Below are 17130 nucleotides of genomic sequence, written 5' to 3' on the forward strand. Positions count from 1 at the left end.
GACAAAAAGGGCCAGTTTGTCAGACTGACAGACTTACCTCCTTTCACTAGCCAGCTGAAAGTTAAACTTAAATCGCAGAATTTTTACGTGATTTTATCAAGTTCAACAAGAGGTTGGAAAAAACAGTGCAGACTCTGTGTGTGTGTGTGTGTGTGTCAGTGTCTGTGTGTGTGTGTGTGTGAAACTGACCGCCATCTGGGGTGAGTAGATCTAAAGGATCAGTACGGACCCCTCCGTCCCCCTGCATGGTGCTGGAGGTCAGCCAGAGGCTGTAGTTCTGTCCTCCTCTCAGGCCAGACAGACAGTAGGACAGGTCCTCCCCCAGAGAGACAGGCTCCAGCTCTGACACTGGGATATGCTGATGGAGAGGGGAGAGAGAGACAATGCCTTTAAAGTAGAAAATCACACACTTTTACACATGAGCGTACAGTGTGTGTGTGTTACTCACCTGCTTTATAACAGCGTTATTGTCTGTGTAGGATACAATGTAATGCTGTATAACTCACCTGTTCTGTGACAGTGGTATTGTCTGAGTAGTACAGAGTGTAGTGCAGGAGGATTCCATTTGGCTGAGTGGGGGGTTGCCAGAGGACGGTCACTGAGGAAAAGGTCAGGTTCACCAACAACACATTCTGGGGAGGGTCAAATGGCACTGCGGAAGAGAATTGCAGGAGTGATTTGGTGCAAGTTGCATGTCACTTGTGTTTAGTAAAAATGAACTGGAGGCATGTAGCAATGCTCAGTTGGGACTACAAGATTTTCTCAAAGGTTTGTGTGTGTGTGTGTGTGTGGGTGTGTACCTGCGTCAATAATACTGAAGCTGATGTATATGAGGACTCCCCCGTCCCCCAGGCGTGTCCAGCTGGAGACAGAGGCGTTGTAGCGACTTTCTGAGTCAACGCTGATCACCACCGCTGTACCTGTTACATTCTGCCACACCTCAGATGACTCATTCCTCCAGGAGAGAGACGGAAGGAGGAAGAAGAAGAAGAGGCCATGTTGGAGCTGTAACTCATGCTTCAATCAGAATGCCTCATCCCTTAACATCTCCTTTTTCAACATCACATCAGCAGTAGGACACAAACTAACGATCAATATTGAAATAAAACTCACCAAACTCTGACTATGTAGTAGAGGATCTCAGAGTTGGTCTCTTTCGGCGGTTCCCATGACAATTCTACCTCGTAGTCTGACAACTTCCTGGCTAACAGGAACTGAGGGGGAGTATCTGGGTCTGAAACACACTTCATATTATTTAAGACCAAACACAGACACACTGATAACCACGCCCCTAGGGGAAATGGAGAGAACGTTCGCTAAACGCTCCTTGATCGTTGGAAATACCGCCTGCATGCTGGCTCATCTGCAAGCACATCCCTGTGAAGTAAAGCTGGTTGGTTAAAAGTGATGTTTTTGGTGCTGTTAAATAACTCTGTGGTAACCCCTGACCTCTGACCTGTGATGTCAGAGGATCAGGAGGACTTGAGACAGAGAGAGGAAGTGAGAGGTGATGATGAACCTGCTGTGGTCCAGGGTCTCTGGTCACGTTAACACCATAGTCCACTACGCGGCCACCTGAAACACAATGACCCTAACCATGGTCTCCCTCTACCTCCCCCCTCTTACCCCGGATCCCTCCCTCCATTGGGGTGATGTATAGTGGTTTACTGCGGTGGTTCTGGGGTGTGTTTGTGTGTTTGAGAGGCTCTCACCATCCTCCAGTGTGGTGATGTTGAGTGGGTCACTGCTGTGGTTTCCAGGGCCCATGCGTGTGTGTCCCTTCACCACCAGAGTGTATTGTGCAAACTTCCTTAGGTAAGTGATCTGGGCGTGGCTGATGGGTGTGGTCAGGTTGAGGAAGTGAGAAGAGTTTCGCAGCTCAAGGCTGTAAATCAAATCAAATCAAACTTCATCTCAAGTGCATTTTCATCACGAGACAGTAAAAATCCAGAAGTCATGCAGAGATGTACCTGTAGTGCGTGATAACTCCATTGGGCACTAGGGGGGGCTCCCAGGTCACATTCACCTCATTGGGACTGACGGACACATAGGACAGGCCGTAGGGAGGACTTCCCGGTACTAGAGAGGGGACACACACACACACTTCAACATGAGGCGTTAGTGTGTGCATGTGCCTAGTTTGTGTGTGTGTGTGTGTGTGTGTGTGTGTGTGTGTGTGTGTGTGTGTATGTGTGTGTATGTTTGTGTGTGTGTAGACTCACCGTCCTCCCCAGACAGCATAGTGAGTGTGTCTGAGGTCTGGTTCCCGTGTCCGAGGCGTGTGTATGACCTGACAGACACGTTATAGTAGGAGAATGGCATCAGCCCTGTCAGAGTCACTCTGGGGACAGAGCTGTTGAACACTGCCACATACGATTGGTTCTCGTACAGGACCTCATACTGTTGGATCACCCCATTGGCTCTCTCCGGGGGTGACCAAGAGAGGGTGGTGGTGGAGGGAGAGGTGTCTACCACTGTTAACCCTAAGGGTGGGGAGTCAGGTTCTGAGAGGGAGAGAGAGAGGGATACATTGGACTCTCTATCATGAAACCACATAATGAGAGGATGTGTGTGTGTGCCTGGTACCATCCTCGGGTGTGACAGCGAAGATATTGTCTAGGTCAGACAGAGAGCTCTCTCCTACAGCAGTAGATGCAGCCACTCGCAGCTTATAACCTGTATACTTCTCCAGCCCTGAAACACACAGCAAGCAGCTTAACACCAATACATATTTACAGGCTTGAACCAGGCCTGTACCATGTGTGTATATGTGTATATACAGTATGGGTGTGTGTTACCTGTGAGCAGTATGCTTGTGTTGTGTGTAACTCTCTGCAGGGCCTGGTTGCTGTGCAGGTTGAGTCCGTAGATGGTGTAATGTGTGATTAGTCCGTTGGGGTAGAGGGGCGGATTCCAGCTGACCAGGATGGAGGTGGAGCTAACGTTCTGATAGGACACACCCACCACTGAGCTAGGAACTATGACAACAACAACACACAACAATAAACAACAACAATAATAAACAACAATGACACTATTAAAAAACAATGTATATACAGTATCTGTGTGTACTCTGCTCGCGGGTCTTCTCAGAGACGTGTGAGGCAGGACCCTCTCCAATAGAGGTAGCTGCGGTAACGGTGAAGGTGTATTCAGTGAAGGGACTAAGACCAGAGACTAGGTAAGACAGCTCCTCAGACTGCATGTCCATCACCTCCTCTCTCACATACACTCCTGGAACACACACAGTATAGAGGACAGACTGTAGTGCATGGTAACACACCTCATTCTACTCATCAACTCCTGTAGTCTTCAATCATGTTTCAAGTTGTAATGTCACATGCACAACTACAGTGAAATGCCTTTCTTGCCAGCTCTAAACCCAACAATGCAGTAATCAATAATAATGCAATACTAAAAATAACATAAGGTAGAACAAAAACACGCGAGAAATAAAAATACGAAATAAGAGAACACAAGGAAGTAAGTAAGTATGCTATATACAGGGTTAGTCAGTTCCAGTACCATATTTACAACGTGCAGGGATACTGGAGTGATAGAGGTAGATATGTATAGTGTTAAAGCTGCAATATGTCACTTTTTGGGCGACCTGACCAAATTCACATAGAAATGGATAGATCTGTCATTCTTATTGAAAGCAAGTCTAAGATGCGGTGGATCTGTTCTATGTGCGCTATTTCTATGCTTCCCGTTCTTACGTTTCGTGTTTGTGTCTTTTACGTTTGGTTTTGTACACCAGCTTCAAACAGCTGAAAATACTATATTTTTGGTTATTGAAAATATATTTTACAGCGGTTTAGATGGTACAATGATTCTCTACACTCTGAGTGCTTGTTTTGTCATATAAACTGAAATAAGGCAAATTATTAGAATTTTAGTAACCAGGAGATGGCAGAGACATTTCTGCATATTGCACCTTTAAAAGGGTTTAGAGGTTAAAAGGTTAAATGGTTATAAGTTAGAGATGAGTGCAGTACCTCCCGGGGTGCTGGAGGCTGCAGCCCTGGTGGAGGGGTGTGTCTGGAGGTGTCCAGTGGCTGCAGGTGCAGAGCGGGTGGAGAGGCGTGGCTGGCCAGAGGTGAGCTGGCTGGGCTGTGAGTGGGCTGTGAGCCAGGGGAGGGGTGTGGCCGGGGTTGAAGAGGTCAGGGAGAGGGCAGATGTCCCTGAAGTTACAGCGTCAAAGGTCAGAGGGGAGGAATCTGGCAAGTCAGAGGTCTGGTCAGTCCCAGTCACAGGGCCCATACTGGTCAGACTGGGACTCTCAGTGACTGTGGGGACAGTGTAACTGTTGTGGTCAAGGTTAGGGTTAAGGTCAGGGGGGGTTGAACCGCTGTGTGTGCGGCTGGTTGCGGTCATGGTCATGCCAGTGACGACCGTGTGGTAGGGCAGGGTGACCGTGAATGCAGGTGGAGAGGTGGTCAGGCTGAGGTCAGATGATCTCTTACGCCGCAGAGAGTCACCAGGGATACCTGGCACTAATGTTCCATCACCAAGGAGATCAGTGTCATTTAGATTCTAAAGATAAGAGGAAAACATCAGGCACACACACACACACACACAAACGTTTGTTTTACTATCCTTGTGGGGACCAAAACATTTACTCCCATTCAAATCCTATTTTCCCTAACCCATAACCCTGAACCTACCACTAACCCTAACCCTTAACATTTCCTTAACCCCTAACCTTAACCCTAACCTTAACTCCTAACCCCTAACCCTAATTCTCTTAATAATCCTAATTTTAACCCTAACCCTAAACCAGGGATGGGCAACTTTGATGGGGGTGGGGGCCACAAAAAATCTGAACTCACCATGAGGGGCCGCAGTTGCTCATGGGTACCCCGACTGAGTTCCTAAATTTAAAAAAATTATATATTTTTTTCTCCTTGTTTTGGTATCCTAGTGAGGACTTCTGGTCCCCACAAGGATAGTAAAACCCCAAACACACACATCCACAGAGTGGTACCTGTGTTCCGATGAGGGTGATGTCCTGCAGCAGTGTGTTGTCAGACAGAACCAGGAGTCTGTACTGTGTGATCAAACCATTGGGCTGGGCAGGGCTTCTCCAACTCACACGCACCGACACAGAGTCTACTGCTACTGCCTGTAGAGCCTTCACCGCACTGGGAGCTACACACACACACACACACACACACACACACACACAGAGAGCCAGACAAGTCTTAGACCCAATGTTAGAGAGCCAGGCGGAATGTTTAGATGTTCAAGGTAGGAAAATACTCCTGCACTCACCTCACTGACCAATAGGGAAAGGAAGAGCACTGCACTAGCAGAGCACATCACTCAAGACGAATGTGTGTTCTTACCCTCAGCATGTGTCAGTGCAGCAGAAAAGGCCTCAGGCCCCAGCAGGCCAGCAGACTTGGCCCGGACGGCCACTCTGTAGTGTGTGTAGGGAGTCAGACCAGAGTACACAAACTTCAGGTCCCCTGTGCTGTTCTCATAGATAAACCCTAACACACACACACACACACACACACAGGGTTAGGGTTAGATCTGCGACCTTCAGTGTTTTTACTTCAGCAAGTATTTTAAATGTAGTGATTGATGTATGTGACTATATGTGTGTGTGTGCGTGCGTGTACCTGTGGGGCCATAGAGATAGGTGACGTAGCTGAAGCGTCCGGTAACAATGGTTGGCGGATCCCAGGAGACAGAGACTGACTTAGACGTCACGTTCCATACCGACAGGTTGTGGGGAGGGTCCTCTGGGGCTGCAGCACACACATACAGTGAGGGAAAAAAGTATTTGATCCCCTGCTGATTTTGTACGTTTGCCCACTGACAAAGAAATGATCAGTCTATAATTTTAATGGTAGGTTTATTTGAACAATGAGAGACAGAATAACAACAAAGAAATCCAGAAAAATGCATGTCAAAAATGTTATAAATTGATTTGCATTTTAATGAGGGAAATCAGTATTTGACCCCCTCTCAATCAGAAAGATTTCTGGCTCCCAGGTGTCTTTTATACAGGTAACGAGCTGAGATTAGGAGCACATTCTTAAAGGGAGTGCTCCTAATCTCAGCTTGTTACCTGTATAAAAGACACCTGTCCACAGAAGCAATCAATCAATCAGATTCCAAACTCTGGCCACCATGGCCAAGACTAAAGAGCTCTCCAAGGATGTCAGGGACAAGATTGTAGACCTACACAAGGCTTGAATGGGCTACAAGACCATCGCCAAGCAGCTTGGTGAGAAGGTGACATCAGTTGGTGCGATTTTTCGCAAATGGAAGAAACACAAAAGAACTGTCAATCTCCCTCGGCCTGGGGCTCCATGCAAGAGCTCACCTCGTGGAGTTGCAATGATCATGAGAACGGTGAGGAATCAGCCCAGAACTACACGGGAGGATCTTGTCAATGATCTCAAGGCAGCTGGGACCATAGTCACCAAGAAAACAATTGGTAACACACTACGCCGTGAAGGACTGAAATCCTGCAGCGCCCGCAAGGTCCCCCTGCTCAAGAAAGCACATATACAGGCCTGTCTGAAGTTTGCCAATGAACATCTGAATGATTCAGAGGAGAACTGGGTGAAAGTGTTGTGCTCCGATGAGACCAAAATCGAGCTCTTTGGCATCAACTCAACTTGCCGTGTTTGGAGGAGGAGGAATGCTGCCTATGACCCCAAGAACACCATCCCCACCGTCAAACATGGAGGTGGAAACATTATGCTTTGGGGGTGCTTTTCTGCTAAGGGGACAGGACAACTTCACTGCATTAAAGGGACGATGGACGGGGCCATGTACCGTAAAATCTTGGGTGAGAACCTCCTTCCCTCAGCCAGGGCATTGAAAATGCATTGTGGATGGGTATTCCAGCATGACATTGACCCAAAACACACGGCCAAGGCAACAAAGGAGTGGCTCAAGAAGAAGCACATTAAGGTCCACATTAAGATTAATGTCTCCAGACCTTAATCCCATAGAAAATCTGTGGAGAGAGCTGAAGGTTCGAGTTGCCAAACGTCAGGCTCAAAACCTTAATGACTTGGAGAAGATCTGCAAAGAGGAGTGGGACAAAATCCCTCCTGAGATGTGTGCAAACCTGGTGGCCAACTACAAGAAACGTCTGACCTCTGTGATTGCCAACAAGGGTTTTGCCACCAAGTACTAAGTCATGTTTTGCAGAGGTGTCAAATACTTATTTCCCTCATTCAAATGCAAATCAATTCATAACATTTTTGACATGTGTTTTTCTGGATTTTTTTGTTGTTATTCTGTCTTTCACTGTTCAAATAAACCTACCATTAAAATTATAGACTGATCATGTCTTTGTCAGTGGGCAAACGTACAAAATCAGCAGGGGATCAAATACTTTTTTTCCTCACTGTACATATTCACATGGTGAGAGAGATGAAGTGAGGAATAGATAGAGAGAAATTGAGATATAGACGGTTTTAGAAAGAGATTTGGAGAGATGGGCAGAGATATGTAGATGTAGAGAGGTGGAGTGTGTGGGTGTGTGTTTGTGTACCTGACTCAGGCATGCGGACCATGGTGGAGGCGACCTGTCCCTCTCCGTCGGAGGTGAAAGCAGACACTTCGAAGACGTATGCTGTGTAGGGGCGCAGCTGGTCCACCCCTACAGATATTGGTACAGCCCAGGTGGCGGCAGGCGGGACGGCTGACAGGGTGACGGGAGGAGAGGACGCTGTCACCTCTGATGGACTGGGGGTCCCACGAGACAGGATTTCTGCTGCATCCTACACACACACAGACATGTATGTATTTAAGTACACAAAGACAGAGCTTATGTAACATTTTAAATGTTATGCTACATTTTTTAACTGCTAATAATATAATACTTTAAAAGTTGTTATTCTCTTGAAACTTTGTGTGTAAAGTTCATGTTAATATCTGATTGTTTTTGTCTTCGTTTTGTTTAATTCTCTTTGTTGGTTTTTGTCGATGTTGTCTTGTTTTTTCACTTGCTTTGGCACTGTAAACACATGTTTTCCATGCCAATAAATCCACTTTGAATTTAGTTGAATAGAGAGAGTGAGAGAAAGATAGGGAGAAAAAATACTGGAGGCCTGTAGCATTGCTCTGTTTGGACTACAATATTTTTTCTGAAAGTAAAAAAAAAAAGTTGAAAATGCTAATCTCACATCCGTCACAGAGGACCAAAGGTAAAACTAGATAGTCTTGTTACCGATATGGTCAGAGTATCTCTAGACAGACAGAGAAAGAATGAGAAAGACTGAGAGAGACAGACATACGTACGTTGCAGTGTGGTAGCGCTACGGTCATGATTTCCTCAGCATCCAGCTCCAGCATGCGGACGGTCTGACCGGTACGAGCGTGTTTGGCTTTAACTGCAAACTTGGTGATCAGACCGTTGATGCGGAGCGGCAGGAACCACGTGACCACTACGAACGTGTGGTTCTGAGCAAACGCTGTCAGGTTAGTCACCAGGCCGGGGGCTTGAGAAAGGGATAGACAAACTAATGTCATTGTCTGTGTGTATAAGTGTGTGTGTGTTTGTTTGTTATTATTGGATACCTACGGGCCTCAGCAGTTTTGATGTACAGAGACTTGCTATAGGGTCCAATACCAGCAGAATTTTCTGCTGCAACCTAGAGAGAGAGATCAAATCAAATGTAGAGATAGAGAGAGAGAGAGAGAGAGAGAGAGAGAGAGAGAGAGAGAGAGAGAGAGAGAAATATATATGAGTGAGAGAGATAGAGAAAGAGAGAGAGCGAGAGATAGAGAAAGAGAGAGAGCGAGAGAGAGAAAGAGAGAGCGAGAGAGCGGGTGAGAGAGAGTATTAATCATCATTACTAATTCAGGATTCAGTCATCAGATCTCCCCCATATTAATCTCTACCAGCGATCAGGAACGTTTACTGATGCAACAGCCACACAACACCAGGCAGGCAGGTACACACACACACACAGCATCCCACTGCTAGCTTGTCTTTGAAGCTAAGCAGGGTTGGGCCTGGTCAATCCCTGGATGGTCCATGCTATCCGGGATCCTTGGTAGGTACCTACCCCCCCATTGAAGTTTATATTTAAAATGGTTAAGGTAAGGGTTATGGTTAAGGTTAGGCTAAGGGTATGGGTTAAAGTTACGGTTTAGGGTAGGGATGTCCCAAGGATCCCAGATAGCACTAACCATCCCTGGATGGGAGACCAGATGATGCTGGCTGTGGTGTTGGGGAGGCCAGATGAGGGCCCTATTTCCTCTAGTCCTAAAATAAATATTCACCCATTTTTAATGTATATACTTTTTGTGCATCTCTGAGCGATTCCCGGGGTCATTTCATGTGCATCTGAGGTATTCGCCATTCAAGCTGGCAGAAATATAGCCGGTATGACGAGTTTTGCATCATATGATGGGTAACTACTGTGTAGAGCAGGGGTGGGCAAACTCTTTGGCTCAATGGCCACATCGGGATTTAAAAATTCAACAGAGGGCCGCACATTTTTTTTAAAACCAATTTGTTTGTCAAAATCAATTTTGCGGGCCAGAAAAAGGGCAGGTATTTGAAAATATATAAATCCATTATAATTTCTACATACTTTCTATCAAGCTTTAGACAATCAAGAGTGGCCTGGAGTGTTTTTTAAACCCAAAATAATAATTTCCCCCCTAAAATAAAACATAGGGGTTTTACTCAAACCTCCTGCGGGACGGATTGAATGGGCTCGCAGTCCGTAGTTTGCCCAACCCTGCTGTAGAGAGTGCCGTCTTTTAGATGAGATGTTAAAGTGAGGTTCTGACTCAAATAAGATAATGAAATGGCTCCATTGCTATGAAAATAGAACAGAGAATATTAATAGAAGCCAGAACAGAGAAGATGAAAAATCCAGGAAGAGAATAGGAAAGAACGGATAGAGATGATTAGATGAGGAAGAGGACAAAGCAGCACATAGCCTGCTCAGCACTGCTGGGTGTGCTTATAGGCGGCAGGTAGCTTAGTGGTTAAGAGCGTTGTACCAGTAACCGAAAGGTTGCTGGTTCTAATCCCCAAGCCGACTAGGTGAAAAATCTGTCGATGTGCCCTTGAGCAAGGCACTTAACCCTAATTGCTCCTGTAAGTCGCTCTGGATAAGAGCGTCTGCTAAATGACCAATTTATTTATTATATTATTTATTTATACTGTACACATTAGTAACGTCTGGTAATGTGATACACACACATTCACACACACTCCCTTGCCGCTCATAATAAACTGTATTAAGATAATTAAGGATTCATGCATTCTGAAAACTATTAACCACTATCACACACACAGCATATTGACAGAAGACTATGTGGAAAAAGAACAGCATGGCTGATCCATAGATCTGTTTACATGATCAATAATTTAATCACAATCAATTATTCAACCAGATCAAGATAATAGTTTCCCCGCCGGAGGCATCTGCCCAGAACACATGCATGCATGGATGCACACACACGTTAGGGTAAAGCTAGGCCTCAAAATGAAATCTTATGAGATATGTAATATATTGTCATAAAGCGTTTCATTATAATGACAACATTCACCTAGGAACTCACTTGGTGAAGGCCACAAGACTGAAAACGAATGAATTGAACAACCATGTCTCTGTCACTAACAAATACAGTCATGGGTGGTAACTCTACAATTCACTCGAAAAGGCAAGGCACACTGGGAACTTATATTGCAGACGTGGCTTAGTGGGTGGTCACCCAAACGTTTCAAACTGATACAATTCAAATCTGGAACCCCTACTGCAGTGGTCACCAACCTTTTCTGAGTCCAGATCACTTTCTGAGCCAAAATGCAAGTTGAGATCTACCGCTCAGATTTCTTTTTAACATTACTTAAAAAACGTAAGCCTATGCAACATTGACCAATTAAAAAGAGTTCTGTAGCAATGAGGTTTGTGCAGTAGGCTATAGGCCCAATACATTATCACTGCATATTGGCTATGCTTGAATTGCCCTGCCAATGTTTTCTTTTTGTTGTTGACAATTTAGAAATCATATTTCAACATTTTAGGTATATGATCACATTGGTATTAGATCATTTGTTGTATTACTTGTGAGGCACAGCTGAGTGAGCATAATAATTTGCTCTTTTTTTTACTGGACTGATGGCCTGCATCTGATGGTCAGTCTGAGGGGAGGGAAGGAGCAGCGGTGAGGCTGCCTCTCACCTCTCCTTCCACTGAGAAAAGGGGACACAGTCTTCCAACTGATGGCGAAACTTAAGTCACACTGCATTATTTCTGCAGCATACACCAGTTCATATAGTTACTCCTATTCCCAGAGAATGTGAAATATTCCTAGATAGTTAAAATACACAAATAATAACAAAGCAAGCTTATCGAAGCACTTTGCTACACTCATTCATTGCAGCTGCAGTGGTGATTGTAGCGTGAGTGGAAGTATGGAGAGCGTGCATTTGATAGCTTATAAAACTGTTGAACAAAGTGTTGACAGTGCTGAATAGCTTAAACATGAGCTTACTCATAAAAACACTAGCACTGTGCTGTATTCGTTGAGTCTCTCTCTAGTCATGGTTTTAAAAGTTTTGAAATCTCACTTTATCAACATTGCTGTCCGTTCAAGGCTTCTTATTACAGTCTATGGTGCGAGGAAACTGTGCAGACACGTGATCTGAGCTATCTGATTGGCCAGCGGTAGGCCTATAGGTGCACTTGATTTGCCAGGTAGGCGGAGTTCTACCTTCAGACACATGAAATGGTTCAAAATGGGAACACTTTGCCTTCCTGGAGCTAGGGCTGCTGAATCAAGTGCACCTACTGCCAACAGCGCGAAACGAATAAAACAAATAGGAACGCAAGGCTTTATCGTTGGGTTTTTTACAGAAATGTTTTGTGAGCGGATAGGAATAGCTTGGAGATCGACCAGTCGATTGCGATCGACTGGTTGGTGACCACTGCCCTACAGGGTCACAGTGAATCTATCGGTTTTAGTAATGACTACAAAATCACTTACAGTAACTGTACTCAGATATATTAAGTGCCACGGGTTTCCTCAAAAGTTTTGAGTAATGAAAGCACATTGGGGTTTACAGTGTACTTATTTGTACTGATCAAATGCAGGTGTTTCAGCCTAGCTCAGTGCTTTCTGTGGTGGTGGGGCAGCCAGCGGAAAATACGGAGCGGAGAGGTTGGTAATGTTCTCTAGTTGCGGCGTGATTGGCTCAGTGTTCTGTCACTCATGGGGACACTATGTCACCGCAAAATCTACGGGGAGAGCTCAAAAAATTCAAGCCCATTGGGTGCTGCCATAGAGTTACATTAGAAGTGCCCATCCAAGAAGGCTCAAGGTCATTGGCCACAGATAAAATGACGTCAAATCACGTTATATCTACAGTAGCTATGATTGGACTGATCATGTCAACGTCATACTTTCAAAATCTTAGCTAGCAAGCTAGCAGTCATCAGCATGAATCAAGTCGACAATCTACTGGCAAATCCTTTTCAATCCTTGTCATATAAATAGAAATGATGAACAGAAATTATAGATAAAACGTATCGGTGCTCATCGGACATAAACATTACACAACAAGTTGAAAATCACAAATTCAACAATGAGCGGTTTGGAAGGAATCAGTGGCTAACTGCAAGCATTGCAAAGCAATCACTAGCCTGCTATTCAGTGGAGTGGATATGTGTCTCTTTTCCAAGCTTAAAAGGATAAACATTTAACATTGGCCATGCTGTCTATCCAGCATGACTTCTGCCGCATTCAAAACAACTTGAAACTCGGAACTGGGAAATCTCAGACTTCAGTGAGTTCAAGACAACTGGGAACTCTGAAAAAATGAGCTCCGACTGGGAAAATCGGTTTTGAACGGTCATCCAACTCGGAATTCCAAGTCGGGAACTCAGGCCTCTTTCTAGAGCTCCGACCTGAAGATCACTAACGTCATGATTCAACCTTGTTTTTTTCATAGTTCCCAGTTGTCTTGAAAGCACCATAAATCCAGAGAATGGCAGACTTTGATGACAAAGTTTGATGACAAAATTTGCCCATGAAAGATTGCTGCGCCACCTTCCTGTTCAAGTGAGCACAGCACAAGAAGTTGAGTCCAAAATGTATTGTATGCTGCTGCATAAATGATGTAATATGCCAGGGAGAAATGTATACTGTAACTAAGAAAGTAATACTAAGTGTATGTTGTGTAGTAAGCTGTTAGTAGCCCATGTGCCTTTTCCCCTCATAATTTAGCCTACTGTTCTGACTTGGTGGTGCACAAGTAGCATATAGCCTGTTTTAGAGAAATGTCATTATCGAACATTGTAAGGGCTTTAATTGTCTGCTTATATGCCCCCTTTATTTATCCTACGGTTCTGACTTGGTGTACAGGGAGAATACTGTAAGAACGGCCCATGTTCTGAATTCTATCCCTGTACATTTCAAAAGTGCTGAACAAATAGTTATATTGACTACATCCGTCCTAGCTCGCTCATTAATGTCTTTATAAAATGACGGATTGCCTCTTATCCGCATGTCGTCCCCTTATGCCATAGTTTGTACATCTCAATTGTCAGTAGAAACCACATTTGTTTAAGAAAGTCAGCCATATCAGCAATGCTTTTTTTTAAGGCAGTAATTGAGGCTGAATGAACTGTTTCGCTGCCAGACAAGGCTCCGCTGATAGCCATGTGTAGCGGTGGTAAGGTGTTGGGACTGATGTTGGGACTCTGCTGTTGGGGCAACTTTATGTAGGCACTAACAGTTTTTGGGCACCGTTTGTCACCGTTATCGTCCAATGAATGTACAGTGCATTCGGAAATATTCAGACCCCTTTTTCCACATTTTGTTACGTTACAGCCTTATTCTAAAATTGATTAAACTATTTGTTCCCCTCATCAATCTACACACAATACCCCATAATGAGAAAGTGAAAACAGGTTTTTATAAATTTTTGCTAATGTATAAAAATGTAAACACAGAAATTCCTTATTTACATAAGTATTCAGACCCTTTGCTATGAGACTCGAAATTGAGCTCAGGTGCCTCCTGTTTCCATTGATCATCCTTGAGATGTTTCTACAACTTGATTGGAGTCCACCTGTGGTCAATTCAATTGGATATGATTTAGAAAGGCACATACCTGTCTATATAATGTACCAGAGTCGACAGTGTCGACAGTGCATTTCAGAGCAAAAACCAAGCCATGAAGTCGAATGAATTGTCTGTAGATACCCCAACCAGAAGCCATGGATTACAGGCAACATCCGCATTGAGCTAAAGGGTAGAGCTGCCGCTTTCAAGGAGCAGGACTCTAACCCGGAAGCTTATAAGAAATACCGCTATGCCCTCCGACGAACCATCAAACAGGCAAAGCGTCAATGTGTATAAGTGTTCCCTCTGCCCCCTTGTCCTTTGTGAGTGATTGTTCGTTGTGAGAGTGAGTAGCTTGGTTGAGCTACTCTTTACTTGTATGCGGCCAAGGTTGATTTTCCATTGTGCTAGTTTCATTCTGTCGCTATATGCGCTACATTATTGTACACTGAATAAACTCTTGATTTCGGTGTTTTACCTCCTGCGCCTGACTCCGTCATTCACACCTCATCACATAAGGTCTACACCTGTTGTATTCGGCGCATGTGACAAATACAATTAGATTTTTATAGCTCTGAGACAGGATTGTGTCAAGGCACAGATCTGGGGAAGGGTACCAAAAAATGTCTGCAGCATTGAAGGTCCCCAAGACCACAGTGGCCTCCATCATTCTTAAATGGAAGAAGTTTGGAACCCCCAAGACTCTTCCTAGAGCTGGCCACCCGGCCAAACTGAGCAATCGGGGGAGAAGGGCCTTGATCAGGGAGGTGACCAAGAACCCGATGGTCACTCTGACAGAGCTCCAGAGTTCCTCTGTGGAGATGGGAGAACCTTCCAGAAGGACAACCATCTCTGCAGCTCTCCACCAATTGGGCCTTTATCGTAGAGTGGCCAGACGGAAGCCACTCCTCAGTAAAAGGCCCATGACAGCCCGCTTGGAGTTTGCCAAAAGACACCTAAAGGACTCTCAGACCATGAGAAATAAGATTCTCTGGTCTGATGAAACCAACATTGAACTCTTTGGCCTGAATGCCAAGTGTCACGTCTGGAGGAAACCTGGCACTATCCCTACGGTGAAGCATGATGGTGGAAGCATCATGCTGTGGGGATGTTTTTCAGTGGCAGGGACTGGGAGACTAGTCAGGATCAAGGGAAAGATGAATGCAGCAATGTACAGAGAGATCCTTGATGAAAACCTGCTCCAGAGCGCTCAGGACCTCAGAATGAGGCAAAAGTTCACCTTCCAACAGGACAACAACCCTAAGCACACAGCCAAGACAACACAGGAGTGGCTTCGGGACAAGTATCTGAATGTCCTTGGGTGGCCCAGCCAGAGTCCGGACTTGAACCCTATCGAAAATCTCTGGAGAGACCTGAAAAGCTGTGCAGCGATGCTCCCCATCCAACCTGACAGAGCTTGAGAGGATCTGCAGAGAATAATGGGAGAAACTCCCCAAACAGCCAAGCTTGTAGCATCATACCCAAGAAGACTAGAGGCTGTAATCGCTGCCAAAGGTGCTTCAAGAAAGTACTGAGTGAAGGGTCTGAATACTTATGTAAATATGATATTTCCGTTTTTTATTTGTAATACATTTAAAACCAGTTTTTGCTTTGTCATTATGGGGTATTGTGTGTAGATGGATGAGGGGAAAAAACTATTTAATCCATTTTAGAATAAGGCTGTAACGTAACAAAATGTGGAAAAAGTCAAGGGGTCTGAATACTTTCCAAATGCACTGTATTGTTTAGTGTTGTGTTGTGTAGTGGCCTTGCTGGCATGCATCAAAAACAAGTTTGCACCACCAAGATTTACATGCTAAAATCGCCACTGGTACTGATTGAGTGTTACCTTGATGTTATAGGTAGATCCTGGTAAAAAGAGGTTGAGGAGAGTCTCAGGGACATCCAGGTGTTTGGGCACCTCTTTGAAGGTGGTGTCTGGATATGGACACATCTCCTTGTACCTGAAATTCAATAGAAACACATTTATTTAAACACAAGGTGATATACAAACAACTTTATTTAAACTTAATTTAGAAGTAAATACTGGTGGAATATCAACATCCTATTCCCCATATAGTGTTATTCGTGGTCCTCTGTAGCTCAGCTGGTAGAGCACGGCGCTTGTAACGCCAAGGTAGTGGGTTCGATCCCCAGGACCACCCATACACAAAAAATGTATGCACGCATGACTGTAAGTCGCTTTGGATAAAAGCGTCTGCTAAATGGCATATTATATTATTATTCCCGACCCAGATTAAGCCTACACTGTAAACTCCAATGTGCTGTCATTACTAAAAACCTTTGAGGAAATCTGTTACACTTAATATACACTACATGACCAATAGTATGTGGACACCTGCTCGTCGAACATCTCATTCCAAAATCATGGGCATTAATATGGAATTGGTCCCTCCTTTGCTGCTTTAACAGCCTCCAGTCTTCTGGGAAGGCTTTCCACTAGATGTTGGAACATTGCTGCAGGGACTTGCTTCCATTCAGCCACAAGAGCATTAGTGAGGTCAGGCACTTATGTTGGGCGATTAGGCCTGGCTCGCAGTCGTAATTCCAATTCATCCCAAAGGTGTTAGATGGGGTTGAGGTTAGGGCTCTGTGCAGGCCAGTCAAGTTCTTCTACACCGATCTCGACAAACCATTTCTGTATGGACCTCGCTTTGTGCACGAGGGCATTGTCATGCTGAAACAGGAAAGGGCATTCTCCAAACTGTTGCCACAAAGTTGGAAGCACAAAATTGTCTAGAATGTCATTGTATGCTGTAGCGTTAAGATATCCCTTCACTGGATTTATTTGATTTATTAGGATCCCCATTAGCCAACGCCAATGGCGACAGCTAGTCTTACTGGGGTCCGACATATCACGAAAAATACATTACAGACAAAATACTTTACAATTTACATACATTTAAAAACATTAACATGTAGTGTGCGTGTGCGTGTGCATCTATCAGTTACACATACATGTCAGTACATACACACAACAAGTAGGTCACATGGGGGAGAGGCGTTGTGCCGTGAGGTGTTGCTTTATTTGTTTTTTTAAACCAGGTT

General features: G+C 44.7%; 1 protein-coding gene across 1 annotated transcript in view; it reads right to left on the reverse strand.

Moving 5' to 3' along the window:
* The window catches only part of LOC311137284 (phosphatidylinositol phosphatase PTPRQ-like), a gene marked incomplete at both ends in the record, with an annotated part of 40194 nt that overhangs the window by 15127 nt on the left and 7937 nt on the right, over positions 1-17130 (reverse strand). The window contains 14 exons of the mRNA XM_084171707.1: positions 1713-1885; positions 1971-2079; positions 2223-2504; positions 2587-2694; positions 2799-2978; positions 3073-3234; positions 3999-4536; positions 4988-5151; positions 5349-5495; positions 5628-5756; positions 7523-7751; positions 8272-8471; positions 8555-8624; positions 15911-16025. Coding sequence (XP_084027833.1) covers positions 1713-1885; positions 1971-2079; positions 2223-2504; positions 2587-2694; positions 2799-2978; positions 3073-3234; positions 3999-4536; positions 4988-5151; positions 5349-5495; positions 5628-5756; positions 7523-7751; positions 8272-8471; positions 8555-8624; positions 15911-16025 — 2606 coding nt within the window. The remainder of the gene's footprint in view (positions 1-1712; positions 1886-1970; positions 2080-2222; positions 2505-2586; positions 2695-2798; positions 2979-3072; positions 3235-3998; positions 4537-4987; positions 5152-5348; positions 5496-5627; positions 5757-7522; positions 7752-8271; positions 8472-8554; positions 8625-15910; positions 16026-17130) is intronic.

Source organism: Coregonus lavaretus (assembly GCF_964263955.1).
Source record: "Coregonus lavaretus genome assembly, chromosome: 11".
Lineage (NCBI taxonomy): Eukaryota > Metazoa > Chordata > Actinopteri > Salmoniformes > Salmonidae > Coregonus > Coregonus lavaretus.